This window comes from Rhinichthys klamathensis, unplaced genomic scaffold (genome assembly GCF_029890125.1).
Source record: "Rhinichthys klamathensis goyatoka isolate OS25496 unplaced genomic scaffold, OSU_Roscu_1.1 h1tg000006l_1, whole genome shotgun sequence".
Classification (NCBI taxonomy): Eukaryota; Metazoa; Chordata; class Actinopteri; order Cypriniformes; family Leuciscidae; genus Rhinichthys; species Rhinichthys klamathensis.
In genome coordinates this window covers 7915454-7935714 of record NW_026606559.1, presented here as the reverse complement: position 1 = coordinate 7935714, position 20261 = coordinate 7915454, and the positions used below count along the sequence as shown (strand labels likewise).

General features: G+C 40.0%; 1 protein-coding gene and 1 long non-coding RNA gene across 3 annotated transcripts in view; both read right to left on the bottom strand.

Annotated features, from left to right (window-relative positions):
• Positions 1-4015: 4015 nt before the first annotated feature.
• LOC130090536 (uncharacterized) lies at positions 4016-7086 on the bottom strand. The gene is made up of 3 exons (XR_008807707.1): positions 6180-7086; positions 5361-5393; positions 4016-4442 (listed from the first exon to the last, which is right to left on the bottom strand). It is a non-coding gene; the product is annotated as an uncharacterized LOC130090536 (long non-coding RNA).
• Positions 7087-7094: 8 nt separating this feature from the next.
• The window catches only part of adamtsl4 (ADAMTS-like 4), an 81297-nt gene continuing 68130 nt past the window's right edge, over positions 7095-20261 (bottom strand). For both annotated transcript variants that reach the window (XM_056257855.1, XM_056257864.1), the window contains exons 10-17: positions 18845-19096; positions 16856-16985; positions 15957-16161; positions 13345-13518; positions 13039-13218; positions 9054-9233; positions 8821-8965; positions 7095-7674 (exon numbers count right to left, since the gene is read on the bottom strand). In XM_056257855.1, the coding sequence (XP_056113830.1) occupies positions 7544-7674; positions 8821-8965; positions 9054-9233; positions 13039-13218; positions 13345-13518; positions 15957-16161; positions 16856-16985; positions 18845-19096 (1397 nt within the window). In that variant the 3' untranslated portion in view covers positions 7095-7543. The remainder of the gene's footprint in view (positions 7675-8820; positions 8966-9053; positions 9234-13038; positions 13219-13344; positions 13519-15956; positions 16162-16855; positions 16986-18844; positions 19097-20261) is intronic.

Below are 20261 nucleotides of genomic sequence, written 5' to 3'. Positions count from 1 at the left end.
ATCACAGTTTCGGTCAGTATCTCTGCTATAATGTGCTATTATTAATCGTGTAAGCTATAAAATTACGCAATTGAAAGATTCATCCAAAGTACATCTGCTGTTCCCCGTATCTCATCTGCGCGGTTTACTACATTTGTTCTCGTTTCCACATCTTTAATTAAGATGTGACGTCAACGCCGGTGTCTCCCTCTCACGAGCTGTTGACAAGCTCGTGATGAACAGGCAGGGATCGTCTGCAACTTACACTTCTGTTAGCAAAAACAGAGGATACCATTTCAATCAATATAATTTGAAAAGATATTGTTTAAGATAAAGACTCACATAAACAGCCGTTCCTTCTCAATTAAATAGCGATTTTAGTGTGCTTGACAAAACCTCTTGCCTGGAGTGGTGCAGGGATGATGTATTTTTGTAGGCCAAAACCCGGAAACGAGGTAGCATTTTACCACATTTAGGCTAGTAGCCTACACTAGTTTTGGGGGTTACTGAAACATTGCCTGCAAATTATGTAACATAACATATACGTACAGTAGGCTATGCATTAAAAGAATATCTACATAGGCCTACTAAGTCTGCATGAAACAGAAGTTACTATAGTCCTTTTCTTCCCTATATTGTGACATAGCCTATATTCGAGTGAAATGGCTTCTTGAACAAGAATAAATGTAGGGCCGGACTTGATTTTGTCCATCGGGAATTGATTGGATGGTTGTAGTTTGCTATTGGTTGATCTGATGTGAGTGACAGGTTTCCCCGCCCTCGTGCCATCAGAGAGAAGTTATTTTGATTAAAGATTACTAGGGCGCATGGATTTAAAAAATAAAAATAATGAAGTGCACGGATAAATCATAATAAACACTGCAAATGCAATAATCCTTACAAATAAATAAGAATCATCCATTTAGATTTCATGGCGATTTCCTACTTTTAGGGAAAACCCAAGCACCAAAAATCTTGCACTCCCTGGTTTTGGTGTAAACATTAGCTTCTGTTTTTGATGAGATCCTGCTATTGGTTGACAGTCCCTGAACCTCCTATTGTTCTAGCCTTGAGCTCTGACCGTGGTGCTGAAGGCTTCGTGCGCGCGCTTTACAACTGCTGTCATTCCTGGAACGTCACGCGCCTTTAACTAATGTATAAAGCACATCATATTGATTTTTAATGTTAAAGGAGGATTTATAAAACAGTCCGGGCTATCTAAATGGACGAGCAGCGTTTGAAACCCATGTAAAAATAAAATAAAATAATTCTTTACAATTTTATTAAGCCTTCAGCACCACGGCTAGAGCTCATGATATCCTGAATAACGTAATTAAATCGCATATCAAAAAACACAAAATGCTTCTTGTACAAAGACAATTTATTATTGTTCCAGACAGAAGCACTGAATAGAAATAAAAAAGTGGTGGCTTTAGAAGTCAATATTGTGTTAATTCTATTCATATAACTTGTCATAAGCCTCTCGCTACAGTCGTCGTCATCAATCCATTTTAAGCAATTTAGCTCGCCAGTCTTTCAGAGAGGGAGATTTAAGGGTTGTTAACTCAACACACATTCTGTATTCTGTCTGGAATGCACGAATGTCCTCCTCTGCATCAGATCTCACAGTTTAGCTAAAGTGTTTTTGTGTTCCAATGTGCCGCTTTTTAATTGTTGTTCTATATATAGGCTACATACAAATATATTTACATTCCTTCCTCATCAATCCATACAATTTGCATAGAGAAAATTATTCAAAATGCACAAACAAGACACTTCAGTCATTTTTATTTTTGCTAAATTACTTCATTTTTTAATACTTAAGTCCAATTTTAAATTGTACCTGTTACTTAAACTCAAGTATATTTTTTGCTGGATACTTGGACTTTTAATAGAAGTCGCTTCAGAAGGCCTTCATTAACCATGTGGAGCCGTATGGATTACGTTTATGATAGATGGATGTGCTTTTTTTGGGCTTCAAAATCTCATTTACTATTCACTCCCATTATAAAGCTTGGAAGAGAAGAATTTAATATATATATATTACTCAGATTGTGTTTAGCTGAAAGAAGAAAGTCATATTTACCTTGAGGGTGAGTAATTCATTTTTGGGTGAACTATCCCTTTAAGGTGGATTAATTGTTTGTTCTTAATATTATTAATAACAAATCAAACAATGTATTACACTTAGTTCTTCACATTGCTTTTGCTGCAGAAACAGGACATTTTAACCCCTGAGTCTCGCTTGGAGCCCCTGTGACCTAAATGTGCCTGGTGGGATGAGACAGGTTTCAGAGTGATTTACTGTGAAAAGGTCACCATCTGCCTCTAGTGCCCCCAGATCCAGATCCCCGACCCCTCCTCTTCACACATGCTGTATGAGCATAAAGCCTACGTGATCTCAGACAGGACTGTGTTTTAGATGGTCTTGGGAAAGATCTACCTTGATAATAAGCTGTTGTTGCTCACAGGTATGAGCGGAGAGCGGCATCACTACACTGCGCCCTGCTGGTGAGACTGGATCATTGCTGTCGAGTCTAAAGATTCTTAAAGTCCCCCTGGTCAATAATTTTATCCCTTAAAACTCATCTTTGATCCCCAAAATGACCTATTAAACATTTCTTCATGCCTTAAAATAGCTTGAATGTAACTCTACACCCTTTAGTAGGCTATACGCGGTTCTATGAATATGCTAATTAGCCCCGCCTCCAATCACTCAAACCAGCTCAGAGATCCACTCGTTGACGATCACACGTTGATCTGATTGGTAGTTTGTGACGGCAGAAACACCAGAGATTTCAAACCGTTTTTGAGACTGTCTTTGGTTAACTGCAGTTTTAAAGAGAAAATACTCAGCAATGGTGTCGACTTATGAATTTGTACATGGTTTGTCTTAAAGGTGCAGTCGGCAAGTCTGGCAGATTGAGTGGATTTAGGCAAAATTTTGAATGTTTACAACTCTCATGCCCCTCCCCCACTACCAACGAATACCCTCCCACCGAGTTCGTGCTCGTCAGTGCGTGTGCACCAGGTTATCTGTGAACGCGCCCGTCTCATCAGCATCCATCAACACCATGGAGTATGTGGAGGTATGCTGTCCTGGCTAATCTACCGATAGATTGCAATTGCTAACGTCATTTATACTCTAAATGAGCTTACTTGATTTTCCGCCATCACTCTTCGTTACTGGGCGAACTTCAGGCGTGTGCATGTGATTGTAACGTGCGCGAGGGGTGGCGTGTGCCCGATCTGTGATTGACAGTCAGATCTCACACCCCCCTGCGCTGATTGGACATGATGATCCGGGAGCTGTGGATTTTTGCAAAACAAATAACACGCTTCAGGTGTATTTAGAAGCGCGGGTTTTTTTCTAAAACCACTTTATTTATGTTGTTCTGTCAGATTATAGTGTCGATTTCACTGAATATGATAAAAAAATGTCGCCGACGGCAGCTTTAAAGCACTGTATATTAAAAACACCACATAGATAAACAACATTAATTTTCACCACAGGGGGACTTTAATTGGGACATATGTGTCCATGAAGAACCTGCATATAATCTTTCCATTGCACAAAAGGTTCCTTATATATTTCTTTAAAATGTTCTTTACACTCTTAAAAAATAAAGGTTCCAAAAACCATTTTGGTTCCCACTAATCCATTCAGTAAACAGTTCTTAAAAGACGTGACTATAGAAATACACTTGAAAAGGTTTTTGTCTAATGGGCTCTATAAGTAATAACTTTCAATAACAACATTGATTTACATTATATCATCATACAGTACTCTATTAGTTAATCATGAACATTTTATTCATATTTATTTTCACATTCAAGTGACCACAAAAGGTATTTGATGTGTGATTGTCACTGCATTAGACACAATATCAAACCACTTCATCTGCAAATAAATTATGCTTGACTTTTTCCTCAGGAGTAACTTTACTTATTGTGCAACCTGTATGTAATTAAAATATTTATAAACATATATTTATATGAGATCAGCATAGTTTCAGCACTGATGAGAAAACAGTAGTATGGTTTTAGGTTTGTTTATTATGAATAATAATTGTGGTAAAATCTGCACACACTGTTTATTCCATATCAAAGCAACATAAATGTATAACAATGACAAGTTGATCTTGAATTTCCAAAGACAGTAAGTGATCCATTTAAGAAAAAAAATAAATTATATGTATTTTATCATAGATAAATAACTATGTCTCCTGTTTCGTATATAAAAGCATATTTTTATTCTTCTAAAGAGTCTCTGCTACCAGTCTAAACGCATGTGATAATATACATACAAAATATGTACATAAACTCTCTCTCACACACACGCACGCACGCACACACACACACGTTGGGTTGCCATGTTTTATGGGGACTTTCCATAGACATAATGATTTTTATACTGTACAAACTGTATATTCTCTCCCTTTACACTAACCCTACCCCTAAACCTACTCACTCACTCAGACTCACTCGCTCACTCAGACTCACTCGCTCTCTCACTCAGACTCGCTCGCTCGCTCACTCACTCACTCAGGCTCGCTCACTCACTCACTCAATTACTCACTCAGACTCACTCACTCGCTCAGACTCGCTCGCTCACTCACTCACTCTCGCTCACTCACTCACTCACTCACTCAATTACTCACTCAGACTCACTCGCTCTCTCACTCAGACTCGCTCGCTCGCTCACTCACTCACTCAGGCTCGCTCACTCACTCACTCAATTACTCACTCAGACTCACTCACTCACTCTCGCTCACTCACTCACTCACTCAATTACTCACTCAGACTCGCTCGCTCACTCACTCAGACTCGCTCGCTCGCTCACTCACTCACTCAGGCTCGCTCACTCACTCACTCAGACTCGCTCACTCACTCAATTACTCACTCAGACTCGTTCACTCACTCTCTCACTCAGACTCGCTCACTCACTCACTCGCTCAGGCTCGCTCACTCACTCGCTCATTCAGACTCACTCACGCTCGCTCAGACTCGCTCGCTCACTCACTCACTCAGATTCACTCGCTCACTCACTCGCTCACTCAGACTCACTCGCTCAGACTCGCTCACTCAGACTCACTCGCTCAGACTCGCTCGCTCACTCAGACTCACTCGCTCAGACTCGCTCACTCAATTACTCAGACTCACTCACGCTCGCTCAGACTCGCTCGCTCACTCACTCGCTCAGACTCGCTCACTCACTCAGATTCACTCGCTCACTCACTCAGACTCACTCGCTCACTCAGACTCGCTCACTCACTCTCTCACTCAGACTCGCTCTCTCACTCAATTACTCACTCACTCGCTCGCTCACTCAGACTCACTCGCTCACTCAGACTCGCTCACTCACTCGCTCGCTCGCTCACTCACTCACTCACTCACTCAGACTCGCTCTCTCACTCAATTACTCACTCACTCGCTCGCTCACTCAGACTCACTCACTCACTCACTCACTCAATTACTCACTCAGACTCGCTCACTCACTCACTCACTCACTCACTCACTCACTCACTCACTCACTCACTCACTCACTCACTCACTCACTCACTCACTCACTCACTCACTCACTCACTCACTCACTCACTCACTCACTCACTCACTCAGACTCGCTCGCTCACACACTCAGACTCGCTCGCTCGCTCACACACTCAGACTCACTCGCTCACACACTCAGACTCGCTCGCTCGCTCACACACTCAGACTCACTCGCTCACACACTCAGACTCGCTCGCTCACACTCAGACTCACTCGCTCACACACTCAGACTCACTCACTCACTCACTCACTCACTCACTCAGACTCACTCACTCACTCACTCATACTCGCTCGCTCACACACTCAGACTCGCTCGCTCACACACTCAGACTGACTCGCTCACACACTCAGTCACTCACACAGTCAGACTCACTGACTCACACACTCAGACTCACTCGCGCAGACTCGCTCACTCACTCGCACACTCAGACACTCGCTCACTCCCTCACACACAGACTCGCTCACTCACTCTCTCTCTCACTGACTCACACACTCAGACTCACTCGCGCAGACTCGCTCACTCACTCGCACACTCAGACACTCACTCACTCTCTCTCACTCGCTCATTCACTGACTCGCTCACTCCCTCACACACAGACTCGCTCACTCACTCTCTCTCTCACTCACTGACTCACTGACTGTATTTTTACACTAAATTAGAGGGATTATTTGCAAACAGGGAGGTTATGTCAGCCTTGTAGTTATAGCTATGGGCTGGTAACAGAAAGTTCACATTTGATCTCTGATAGAAACCCTTGAGTATTTAACCACAGGGCAATGGTCTTACATTGTACATCGCTTTGGCTAAATGACTATACTATTTGCAATTTAATACTTATGCAATGAATAAACCGCACGAGCGATGCTGTCCTAAATGGATTCCGCCTGCATGTGCACATATCTATAGCAACCATTTATCAGAGGCCTTATATTACACAAAATGAAATGCACAAAAAAAAATGCTTTGAGCTTTATAATTATGATACTAAAACTGGTAGCGCTTCTGAAATGTATGTTGATTCTGTAATGGCCATATTTTAATTTATACTGTGGGCAACCAATAAAAACAACCAGACATAAACAAACCAACAAACAAACAAATAAAAAACAAAAACATCACTAAAACATGGAACACTGAACGACTGATATACATTCAGACAAAACCGACCTAAAGAATGAAGACTAAATCAAATACCGCTCATCTTCTATTTATATCCCAGAAATGATGTATGTGGACTAGATTCATGGTAGATTTCTGTTCACACTCGATCAATTCCGTTCTGCTATCTTACAATTTAGGGCACTGAGACCAAGCCAGCGGGCAGAACTGATGCTTGTATAACAATCTATTGCTGCTTATGTCATTTTTAGGCAATAATTACAGTATGCAATCATGTGCATTCACATGAAAACAAATGCATTCTTTCTCTCCTTTTCACTTTCTTACAAAAACCTTGATGAGGAGTGAAGGATGTACGTTATGTGTGTAACTGATGTTTTATCTGTGTGTGTTGTCATAGTTTGGTCACACAACTCTGTCGCCTCATAAACCGGCTAAATGAGTCCAGATATCCTGATTGACTTGAAATTAAAAGAAACAGCTATGAAACACTTCATGTAGCACAAAAGCAACTTCTAGAACTGTTCTCACTTAACACTATCTTCATATATATGTCCATAACGAGGACTTGTGACATCAGTGCACTTGTTTAAACAACATTAAGGAATGGTTAAGTATTTGACAGTATCGTGTACTAAACAGTCCTAGCGCTGCCGCGGACTCTTCAGCAATAGGGAAAGAGCAACTGTCAATTATTTGAGCCCATATGTGGTAACATTTGAAAACTTTCACTTTAAAGGGATCCTGATCTCAGCTCAGTTCAAGGTGGGATTCCATTTGAACGTGTCTGGCCTCTGATTGGCTGTCTCCGGTGATTGAACTATAATGCGATCACTGATTGGCTGAGTTTGGGCTCTGGTTGGCTCGTAGTGAATCTCTGTGACTCGTCTAGGGTTAATGTCTTTTGGCCCGCTGAGCACTCTGGGCACAGGACGCACAGCAGGCGGTCTTGTAAAAGCTGTAGACGCAGAGTCGAGCCTGGACCACCATTACACAGTTATGTTGTCTGTCTTTACAGTTCTCATCTACAAAGAGAGAGATAGGAAGAGAGAGGGATTATAATCTAAACCAGGGCTTTTCAATCTGTTAGATGCCATGGACCCCCAAATATGATCATTCTTATACGAGGGACCCCCATCCTAATATTTAAAGGCAAAGAAAGAAAAAGATCCAATAAATACTGTAACAAGTTTATATAACACATGTTTAAATATGTCTACTTGTAAATGTTTCTATTAAATTACTTCATTGCGGTTTTTTTCTACCCAATATACTGTATTTTGTAAGTTAGATATATTTGATTCATTTATATTTTGATCAAATTATTTTAATCAAATGTTCTTATTTAGTCACTTAGTTTAATATTATTATCATTATTTTACATTTTTACTCTATATTTTATTTAAATCAATTTTTTATTTAATTATGTAGTAGTATTATGAAATGTATTATTCTAATCAAATTGTATTTCTTTATTTTAATCAAATGTTTTTATTTATGTACTGTAGTTATTTATTTTTTATTTAAACCAAATGCTATTTTTTTTTTTAATTATTATTTTATTTTAATACAATGTATTACTTTATTATAATTTTTTTAAATCAAATTGTATTCATGTATTTTAATCAAATGTTTTATTTATTTATAAACACATTTTTATTTATTTATTTTACTACATTTATTTTTTATCTAATGTGTTGATTTATTATATATTTATTTAAATACAATTTATAATTGTTTTCATTTTAATCAAATTTATTTATTTATTTATTTAGGCAGTTTACTTTTCTTTTACATTTTTATTTAAATCAAGTTTTATTTATTTAGGTATATTAAATGTATAATTTTAATCTAATTGTATTTATTTGAATTATTATATATTATTTATTTATTTTAATCAAATGTTTTTATTTATGTACCTATTTATCTTTGATTTAAATCAAATGTTATTTATTTATTTTATTTTATTTTAATAAAATGTATCAACATATTATTTTTAAACAAATGTTTATTTATTTACAATAATAAATGTTTTGTCTAATGTATACATTTATTATTTATTTATTTAAATAACCTTTTTATTTTAATCAAATTTATATATCGCTGCTTTTCTCTAAACTTTTCCCGGACCCCAGTTTGAAAATCCTGCCACAATACACACACACACACACCTTCAAAGGGACTGCAGGGAATGGTGTTACAGGTCTGCTCATGCGCAGGTTTGGTGTGGAGATCGCAGACTGCACTGTACTGTTTGTCTGCTGTGAGACACCGTACCTCCCGCGTCTGCACCCCTTCACCACAGGAGCGAGAGCACTGCACCGAAACAGAGGAGCACTTAACAACAACAGAATAAGGGAAGACCCTGAAGGACAGATTGATTGACAGATGATGTCATCCTCACCGTGCTCCATTCGGTGGTGAACCACTGTGGTTTGCAGGGCTCCAGTTCACACGACTGCACTGGGAACGGTTTCTCCAGGTGGGAGCACTCACTGGTGCCGCTCACGGTGAAGTCACTTCCTGTCTTCTTCACACAGATGACGTCCCTGCGCTGGGTGCCGTTCCCACACACTGCGTTACACTGTTGACAGAGTGAACACACACTCAAAGACAGTTCACTGTTCTGTTCTGTTCTATGTTATTCTATTCTACAGTTCTACATTTAACTTTGTTCTACTCCTTTCATCTTTATTCTATGCAACTTTATTCTATTCTACATGGTTCTATTCTATTTTATTTTTTTATTTGTAATTTTATGAGGTTTCTTTGATGTGATTCTACATTATTCTTTTCGAATTTTAGAATGTTCTTGTCAGGTGTGGTGGTGGTGAAGGGAGCGAGGACTCAAGTGCAGAGTTGATGGGTCTTTAATGATGATAAAACAAAACAGACAACAGAAACTACCCCGAGGGGGAAAACAAGATTGACTTGAATTGACAGCAGGGAAACACATGGTGTAGATACGACAACGAAACAGCACAGGACTGCTGAACACACAAGAAGAATCAAAGGAGAAGCAAACAAAGCCGGTAACAGAGGACAGGTGTGGCAAATGAATCGATCAGGTAACAGAGGACAGGTGGGGCAAATGAATCAATCAGGTAACAGAGGACAGGTGGGGCAAATGAATCAATCAGGTAACAGAGGACAGGTGGGGCAAATGAATCAATTAGGTAACGGAGGACAGGTGGGGCAAATGAATCAATTAGGTAACAGAGGACAGGTGTGGCAAATGAATCAATCAGGTAACGGAGGACAGGTGTGGCAAATGAATCAATCAGGTAACGGAGGACAGGTGGGGCAAATGAATCAATTAGGTAACGGAGGACAGGTGGGGCAAATGAATCAATTAGGTAACGGAGGACAGGTGGGGCAAATGAATCAATTAGGTAACGGAGGACAGGTGGGGCAAATTAATCAATTAGGTAACGGAGGACAGGTGGGGCAAATGAATCAATTAGGTAACAGAGGACAGGTGGGGCAAATCAATCAATTAGGTAACAGAGGACAGGTGTGGCAAATGAATCAATCAGGTAACGGAGGACAGGTGTGGCAAATGAATCAATTAGGTAACGGAGGACAGGTGGGGCAAATGAATCAATTAGGTAACGGAGGACAGGTGGGGCAAATGAATCAATTAGGTAACGGAGGACAGGTGGGGCAAATTAATCAATCAGGTAACAGAGGACAGGTGCGGCAAATTAATCAATCAGGTAACAGAGGACAGGTGTGGCAAATGAATCAATCAGGTAACAGAGGACAGGTGTGGCAAATGAATCAATCAGGTAACAGAGGACAGGTGGGGCAAATGAATCAATCAGGTAACAGAGGACAGGTGGGGCAAATGAATCAATCAGGTAACAGAGGACAGGTGGGGCAAATGAATCAATCAGGTAACAGAGGACAGGTGGGGCAAATGAATCAATCAGGTAACAGAGGACAGGTGGGGCAAATGAATCAATCAGGTAACAGAGGACAGGTGGGGCAAATGAATCAATCAGGTAACAGAGGACAGGTGGGGCAAATGAATCAATCAGGTAACAGAGGACAGGTGGGGCAAATGAATCAATTAGGTAACAGGACAGGTGGGGCAAATGAATCAATCAGGTAACAGAGGACAGGTGGGGCAAATGAATCAATCAGGTAACGGAGGACAGGTGGGGCAAATGAATCAATCAGGTAACAGAGGACAGGTGGGGCAAATGAATCAATCAGGTAACAGAGGACAGGTGGGGCAAATGAATCAATCAGGTAACAGAGGACAGGTGGGGCAAATTAATCAATAATCAGGTAACAAGATGGGAGGGGCAAAACAATCGACAGGAGAGCACATGGAAACATACATGACAAACATTGTGCTCATACCAAACATGACCAGAACACAAGCACATGGCCAGTAAAACAAATCACCAGCCATGTGCTCACACAAAACAGACATGAACACGCAGCCAATGAGAACACAAAACATGACAACATAAAAAAGTGTAAAACACACGTGCTACACAGACAAGACAAAACAGGAGTGTCAGGGCTCTGTCACAAAACCAAGAAATAGACTAGACAGAAGTGACAGAACCCTGACAGTTTTAATTGATTTATTTGAACTTTATTGTTAAAGTCCCTGTAAAGGCAATTAAAAAAAAAAATTCTAAACACATTATAAATGTTAGAAATGTATAGCTAAAACATATTACAAAGACTGTGAACTGTGAAGTACTGAATTGTGGAGTTAGACCGTTAAACAGTTTTTCACCATTCATATTTTACGGATTTTCTGGGCGGGGCTAAAACAGGGCTCGATGACGCACTGGAGCCCCTGAGCTCCTGGACACGCCCCTACTTGATGACGCACTGGAGCCCCTGAGCTCCTGGACACGCCCCTACTTGATGACGCACTGGAGCCACTGAGGCTGTCCGCTCCCCTAACAATATAGAGCACATTCACATCAGTTTTGCCGCTCAATCGTGAGTTACGGTCAGTACTATTAGTTACTACAGCAGCCTACAGTTTGCTAGCTAGCTATGCCTTCGTCACAGAAAAGCGTAGGGCTACTACCTGGGTGCGATCATCGGATCACATACAAAACAGATCGGTGTCCATATTTAAATTTCCGAAAAACGATTACATCAAAAAGAAGTGGATTAATTTTGTGAAGAGCCAACCTTGATGGAGAGCTGAGGATCACTGCCAAAACCCGCCTCTGTAAGTGATCATTTTACACGGGATAGTTCGGAGACAACTGAGACATTCACTGATAATCCGCTGTTACTGGTGAATGGGGCCGAACCGACTATCTTCCGCCTCGGGATTCATCCTCCCGTCGCGCCGACAACTGGTGCCATCATCGGCAGTGCGTGCCCACCGTGCGAGCATCCATTCCGGCTGTAGAGTTGAGTGTGGTGACGGCAGCTTTCCCGCGAGTGGGCGTGGTTTCAGCGCAGCCAGTGGACACGCCCCCAGCGTTTGAGAGCAGAGAATACTGCTCATTTTTTCAAGATTTTGAAAGCTTATTTTATGTACTTACTGGCTTTTTTTATCATTCAAATTTGGCAGGGTGGCTAATAACACATTTTTCTGTGGTGTGACAAACTCAGAACACATACAAAATTTTGACTTTACAGGGACTTTTAACTATATTGTTCTACATTTAACTTTATTCTATTTTTCCAACTTTATTCTATGCAATTTCATTCTGTTCTATTCTTCATGGTTCTATAATGTTTTATTTTGTTCCATTTATTTGTATTAAGTTTCTTTGGTGTTATTCTATTCTACATGATTTTATTCTACTTTAGAATGTTCTAATTATAATTATTTTAACTATTCTTATTGGCAAGTTCTGTTCTACATTTAACTTTGTTCTATTCTATCAACTTAATTCTGCTCTGATGAACAATATTCCATTCTATTTTTATTTTGTTCTATTTCCTTTTATTAGGCTTCTTTGATGTCATTCTACATTATTCTAATCTTTTTTTTAAATGATCTAATTGAATTATTTTAACTTTATTGTTATTCTATTCTGTAATATTTTATTTTGTTCAATTTAATTTTATTGCCTTTTATTTGATGTTGTTCTATTCTACATTCTATTCTATTTCTGAACTGAAATATTTTAACTTTATTCTAAGCAAATTTATTCTGTTCTATTCATTGTTCTTCTATTCTACATTGTTCAATTATATTTGGTTCTATTTCCTTTTATTTAGTTTTCTTTGATGTTCTTTTATTCATATTTCTATTTTATTCTATTCTGTTATTCCACTTCATTCATTGACGCGTTCTTCTATTCAATATTCTATAATATATTTCTATTCTATTCTTACATAGACCTTGCCATTGGAATTTAATTGAAAGATTTTTGCTGTAGACACACGGGCCTCACCTGTCCCCAGGGTCCAGTGTACCACAGGTGGGTGGGTGTACAGGGACCCCCGTTACAGGCCTTCATATCAGCCGGTTTCTCTGCCACACATTCCACTCCACCGTCTCTTTCTCTCCTGCCTCCACCGGTCAAACACACCACCTCTCTCCGCTGGACACCCGGCCCGCACGTCGCAGAACACTGAGAGAGAAAGGGAGAGAAACAATAACCCATTTGATTAAATATCTCTATATGAATATATACATTTACAAAATGACCTTTTTTGCAAATCAAGTGCAAGCATGAGTCTCACTGGTCAATACTCACAGTGTTTGTCCAATCCGTGAAGTACCAATTAGTGACACAAGGACCCATGTGACAGTCCTCGGTGCGCTGTGGGCGGAGCCTGTCATTGCACTCCCTGTCACTCATAGTGCTACCATGGTTACTGACACAGCGTACACTCCTGGTTCTCTTTCCCACTCCACAATCCACTGAACACTGTGGGAAAAAGATGCATTATCATACATGGAGACAGCTCAAACACATCTATGTGTCTCTGGAGATAAACACATAGACTTAGATAGACTAGAGCAAAACAACAGATTTTCCAAATCAACTAGTCAGTTGGTTGAACAACTACAGTAGCCAGAACATGTTTCATTAGCACAAGACACATTTTTGCCTATAAAAACAGCAAGACAGAAAGCAATATGGAACAATGCAGGGGTCTCAATTCACAAGACACAAATTTAAAAGACTATTTTCAACTTGACTTGAGTAAGCTCAAAATACCCCACAGATAATTTATTAGCCTACAATTTGTCAAATTTGCCCCTATTTGAGTTTGAGCAAAAACAAGCAATTTTTGTGTGTGTCCCTTTAAATGCAAATGAGCTGCTGCCTTTCCAGAAGAGGGCGGAGCCTTTACAGCTCATGCTTCAGATACTCCGGCAACAACAAAACTGGAGAGTGTCACGCAGCCAAAATGTCAGAAATTGTCAGTAGCCTTACATGTTAGTACAGGAGTCTGACAATGATGGAGAGACTCCAGTTACAACTTTTAGAACGCAACAGGACGCTTCTGAATGATTAGTGGATAAATGTATGTAGTTGTTGTGGAGTTAAGTTGATTCAACTCATCAACTAGTAGCATGTACCATCATGTTAATCTAAAAATCTTTCAGAAACCACTTTTGTGCAAATCCTGCCAGTCCTGCATAAAAGGATTTGCGCAAGTATATAACACTTTAACGACTTTCTTCGGCACATTTCCTTCATAAATGAAATTCAACCACGGTGTCCTTAGTGGCTCAGATGCTGGGAGTCTATGGATACTCTTATATTCGTTGGTACATCCAATAACAGAACATTTGTAATGTTTTTTTGGCGCAGACATTGCATATCTCCAGCTGCTACAGTGAGGAAACAGTAGCGGCGACTGCTGTGGGTCACTCAGGACGGGATCTATGCTAATAAGCACCAGTCATGGGCGGGGCTTACATAAGAGTGGGGCAAATCTGGAACCGCTTTTTTGGAGACACTGTTTATGATTTATGGAGATTCTACAAAAGGACTGGGTGGATTTTCACCATTATAGGCTAGTTGTTTACACACATCTGTGTTCAAACACCTTATAAAAGAGAATTAGAAAAAGCATAATAGGTCCCCTTTAAAGGTGCTATATGTATTTTTTAGCGGCCTCTATCGGTGATGTTTCAGATTGCAACCAATTTTTAGAAGAGCGCTCGTGCTCTTGCGCGTGCTCGAACACAAGAGCGATCACTCATGGTACCGGCCACACTGAGACTTTCAACACACCGGAGAAAGCATCACACAACATGCTGGAAACTCATGTAAACTCCCACTGCAACGTTACAATAATAGGCTACTTTTATCAGCTTGACGTTGAACTAATGCTCCATGCTCGTACCATGATAACGTTACATTGACTGCATTTAGCCGGCATGTGGTGTTATAGCATAATGCATTTCACTAACTATTCGTGTCTTTCACAATCAGGCAGCAATGTCAACATAGGTGAATGTATAATATGATAACGAAAACGGTTAGTGAACTAGACTGAACAATTTCAGTGTAACAGTAAGATCGTAGGAAGTAACATTACTGTACTGAACGTGTCTGGAAATGTGTATTATAAACAATATGACAGTGGGATGAGTGACGTTAGACAGTAGATCTAGTACATAAAACAAAAGTTACATCCTAAAGCACCTACTTTTGTTATCCTGGAACAGTCTTTTGTATTCATTTCATGTCTCATGTATGTTGTAGTTTACCTTGCCATTTCATTACAGTTTACCATTATTTATTTCAGCATATCTGAAAACTTGTAATTTATCACAATAAAAATAGCGGAGGTCTCTCCATAATTCAAACGCTCTGCCGATGTTGATCCGTGTTTTTGTCTTAAGTCGATCCGATTCACGTTTGGCCTGACGAGCTTCAGCAGATACATTTTTGTTTTGTATATTTATGTGGAGTTTGTGTTGGAGTGTGTGTTGTGCTGGAGGCAGGTCGTCGTTCGCTGCAGTGCCGTCGCATAGACTGTATATAAGAAGGAGAGAGGCTCGGGAGCGCGCATGCACGTCACATCCGATGGATTTCGCAGAAAATCCGACCCGGAGACTTCACATAGAAATAGGAATACTGGCCTTCAGAGGTAATAGCAAAACCCGACAAGTGGATCATTGTAATGTGTGATTACAATCCCTTCACACACAGGCAATAAAAAAAAGGATTCATTTTAGAAGAAAAGTTCCATATAGCACCTTTAAAGATGCAACAAGAGCAGAAAAAAAAACAGGTGCTCAAAAATATACAAAAACATTTGACTACACATAATATTTACAAAATATACGGAATAATACTAAAAGAAAATGATATAAGCAAGTCCACCTGACGCACACGTGTCTTACCGTGCTCCAGTTGGTGCTGATCTCCCAGTGGGAGCACATGCGCGGGTGGCAGGGCTGAGTGGCATTGGGGCGCGAGAGACTGGAGCAGCGCTGAGGCTGAACCATCGTTGAAAGGTTCCCAAAACTCAGCCTGCACTGTATGTGGCGCTGCTGCACACCCCGACCGCAGGAAACACTGCACTCCGACCACACACCTGTATCCCAGCTACACACACACAAACACAAGTTAACTGAGATATACATATTAACCCAAAACAACAATCTATATTCATTTATGTAAATGCCTGCCACAGACTGTGCAATTTCAGCAATCATATAAGATCAGTGCAAAATAACACTGTACAATATGGATCTAATAAACTAGGGTCTACTGTAGACTGTACGATGATGATGACACCTATTGAATCGTTGGCTATGACCAAGTTAGTATAGAAGAATAAAACATCATCAGCATGCGCTAGTGGTGAACAAACAGAGCAAGATGAATCGACCTGTGTTTTTTATGTGCGCTGAAAAGTAAGCGAAAGAGGAGAATATGGACGCGGCCATGCCATGGCTAGGGAAAAGAGGACAACTTGGCATGCCAATCTTGCAAATGGAGCTCAGGGTAAGTAGTTTTAAGTTTTAGGTAAGCGCCATTTCATGTTGCACTTTTATTGGCTAGTCAGTAGACGTATGTCATCAGACTGTCATTGATCTTCTTGATTCACGTAGTCACATTAAATTACAGTCATTAAGAACATTAATGATATCTGCGATACATTTATGTTGGTTCTGTTCTGTTTACCCTAAGGGGGTTATCACTGCGCTCCCTGCTCTTATAGGGAGTTGAATAGATTAATAGAAAGTGAAACAGTATTGAACAGTATTGTATGTACTGTACATGCACAGTTACTCACAATGGTGGACAAGGATGAACATTACAGGGCTCCTCCTCTGCCACGGGTTTGGTTGCAGAGTCGCACCTCCTCTCATGGACTTCCTGTTCTGTGTGTCTATTCACACACACAATCTCTCTGTACTGAGAGCCTGAATATACACAAACACATACATTCACATCAAAAAACAAACATAACACAGCATTTTTTTAGTGGTGAGTGGTGTAAAATCTGTGTTCTGGGTGGTTGTTTACACCCTCAAATCTCTGTGATCTTCTGATCTCTAGATATTGCTTTGGTTCTTTTTAGTTTAAAATCACTAAATCTGTGGAATAGTAATAGTGAGTGATGTTTGCTTGAGCAAACGCCACTAGCTCTTTACCAGGAGGAGGCAGCAGATAGCAAACTAACACAGCTTAATATAAAACAGCGGCGAGCAAACTGAGAAACTCTCAAACACACTCACAGCCCTATAGAGAAACTCCCTAACAGTTTGGCACATGTACGTTCTGTTCCACAGCGCTTGGCTTTCTTCATATGTCAGTAGGCAATGGGTTCATGTTCTCTGAGTGTTTCCAGCTCGCCTATTACAAATAAACACAGCATTAATCCACCTCGTCCACTCACAGGATCACAGAGCCACTCAAAGCAATAGTGTGTGGTGTCAACCGGTGCAAAGTCGTAAGAGGAGATTCATGTAAATGTCATGTGACTGATCACTCAATAACAGAACTGCTTGTAGCAGATGGGGAAAATATAGGCATATGTAAACACTACTGTTATAAAATTTGGGGTCAGTAAAATAGTATTTTTTTAATACATGAAAGCTTTTTTTTTTTTACAGGATGCATTAAATTGATTAAAAGTGACAGTAAATACCTTTATAATGTTAAAAAAAGATTTCCATTTAAAATAAATGCTGTCCTTTTAAAGTGTCTATTCACCAAAAAATATGAAGCAGCACAATTGTTTTAAACATTAATAATAAGAAGAAATAGTGGCATCATGTGACACTGAAGATTGGAGTAATGATGCTGAAAATGTAGCTTTAGCATCACAGGGATTTTTTTTTAATTATTTTGACAGTAGCTTGAGTTGGGATATAGATGTAAATGTTCATTAAAAAAACAGTAACATTGAAAAATTGTAACAACCTCATTTTTATAGGTTAAAATGTCTTCCATAGTATTTGAATCATGTTAACCAACCATGCATTGCACTTTACTACCATGGTAAAAAAGAAACTATAGCATTTGTTTTAGCCTAAAGACATTTAGTATAATATAAAGGGACAAAAACTGCTATAGCTTAACAAAAAATACTGTAATTATATTCCATTTCCAAATCTACATTAATAATTTAATAAAATTCTATATGAACATCCCACATTTCTGCCACAATCCCATGGTTTCAGTAAGTGTTTGATTTGTGTTTTGTATAGGAGAACTCTGCACCAAACTCAGATGCATTTCACTGAATCTCACAACGATTTTTAGCGGTCACGTGATCAAGACGGTCAACAAGTAAACACATTCGCTCCAAGCTCTCGCTGTGCTGCTGTGTTTTGAGCCGAGCTGATAAATGTGTAGTGCGTGGTTCAAACGAGCAGCTCGGTCTCGTTCCGCTTTTGGCCAGTTTGCTGTTTAATGTTTCTCATAGGCACCAGAAATAGTTGGCTTATCAGTCATTGGCACCAGTGTGTCTGCAACAGACATGTGCAGCATAATTTGCATAATGCATAAACATTATATTGAACACTTATCGAACTTCTGTTATAATTTTATCGAGGAAAATTAAATCGCAATAGTTATCGTTTTATCGCCCAGCCCTAATTCATATGCTGTAATGATTTAATTTAGTCTGAATAGTTACTTTTGAATGGTCGTCCATAAAGAAAAATGTCTTTTCATTGCATAAAGGTGTAATTATGGCATCTACCAGAAAATGCATACCGGCCAAACATTGACCCCTTGATTACAACTCATATGCACAGCTATGGTGACCCCTGACCTTTGCCACAGGTAGCAGTGCATTCTGTCAGCGCGCCTCTTTGCCACATGAATGCAGGCTGATTGTCCAGTGGGAGGTCCGTTCTTGGAGGGATCCGAGCGTTACGATTGGGTCCTGAGCCCTGTGGGCGGAGCCTCTCTGGTGGCCATCGATCAGATGCAGAGGAAGATGAGGAGGAAAATGGAGGCGAGGAGGCAGAAGACAACACAGGAGGAGGAGCAACAGGGTTCTCGACTGCCACTGAGACAGAACCTGAAATACAGAGATAAGCATGATGAGTCCTAGTGTGCTGCCTACCTAGAGCTAAACACTAAACAAATAAGATTGGCTGCAAAAATATAGTGATGCAACAGTAAAACCCTTGTGAAAAAGAAGTACACTTAAGTTTGCTTTTAAAAAGAGCACTGTTTAAGGAAATAATAAACAATATTATATATATATATATATATATATATATATATATATATATATATATATATATATATATATATATATATATACACTCGCCTAAAGGATTATTAGGAACACCATCCTAATACTGTGTTTGACCCCCTTTCGCCTTCAGAACTGCCTTAATTCTACGTGGCATTGATTCAACAAGGTGCTGAAAGCATTCTTTAGAAATGTTGGCCCATATTGATAGGATAACATCTTGCAATTGATGGAGATTTGTGGGATGCACATCCAGGGCACGAAGCTCCCGTTCCACCACATCCCAAAGATGCTCTATTGGGTTGAGATCTGGTGACTGTGGGGGCCATTTTAGTACAGTGAACTCATTATCATGTTCAAGAAACCAATTTGAAATGATTCGAGCTTTGTGACATGGTGCATTATCCTGCTGGAAGTAGCCATCAGAGAATGGGTACATGGTGGCCATAAAGGGATGGACATGGTCAGAAACAATGCTAAGGTAGGCCGTGGCATTTAAACGATGCCCAATTGGCACTAAGGGGCACTAATGCCATTTACCATTTACCATGTTCTCATTCTGTTTACGCCAAATTCTGACTCTACCATCTGAATGTCTCAACAGAAATCGAGACTCATCAGACCAGGCAACATTTTTCCAGTCTTCAACGGTCCAATTTTGGCGAGGTTTTGCTAATTGTAGCCTTTTTTTTCCTATTTGTAGTGGAGATGAGTGGTACCCGGTGGGGTCTTCTGCTGTTGTAGCCCATCCGCCTCAAGGTTGTGTGTGTTGTGGCTTCACAAATGCTTTGCTGCATACCTCGGTTGTAACGAGTGGTTATTTCTGTTAGGGTTCTGCAAGATATGGGACCCAGACGCAAATGAGCAGACAAGGTTTTTATTAACAGGACTGAAGACTTGAAACAGCAGGGAGTGAAGCGTGAATCACAGTAAAAACAGTAGGGCAAGGCAGACGACAACGACAGGCAGGATGGATGACCACTCA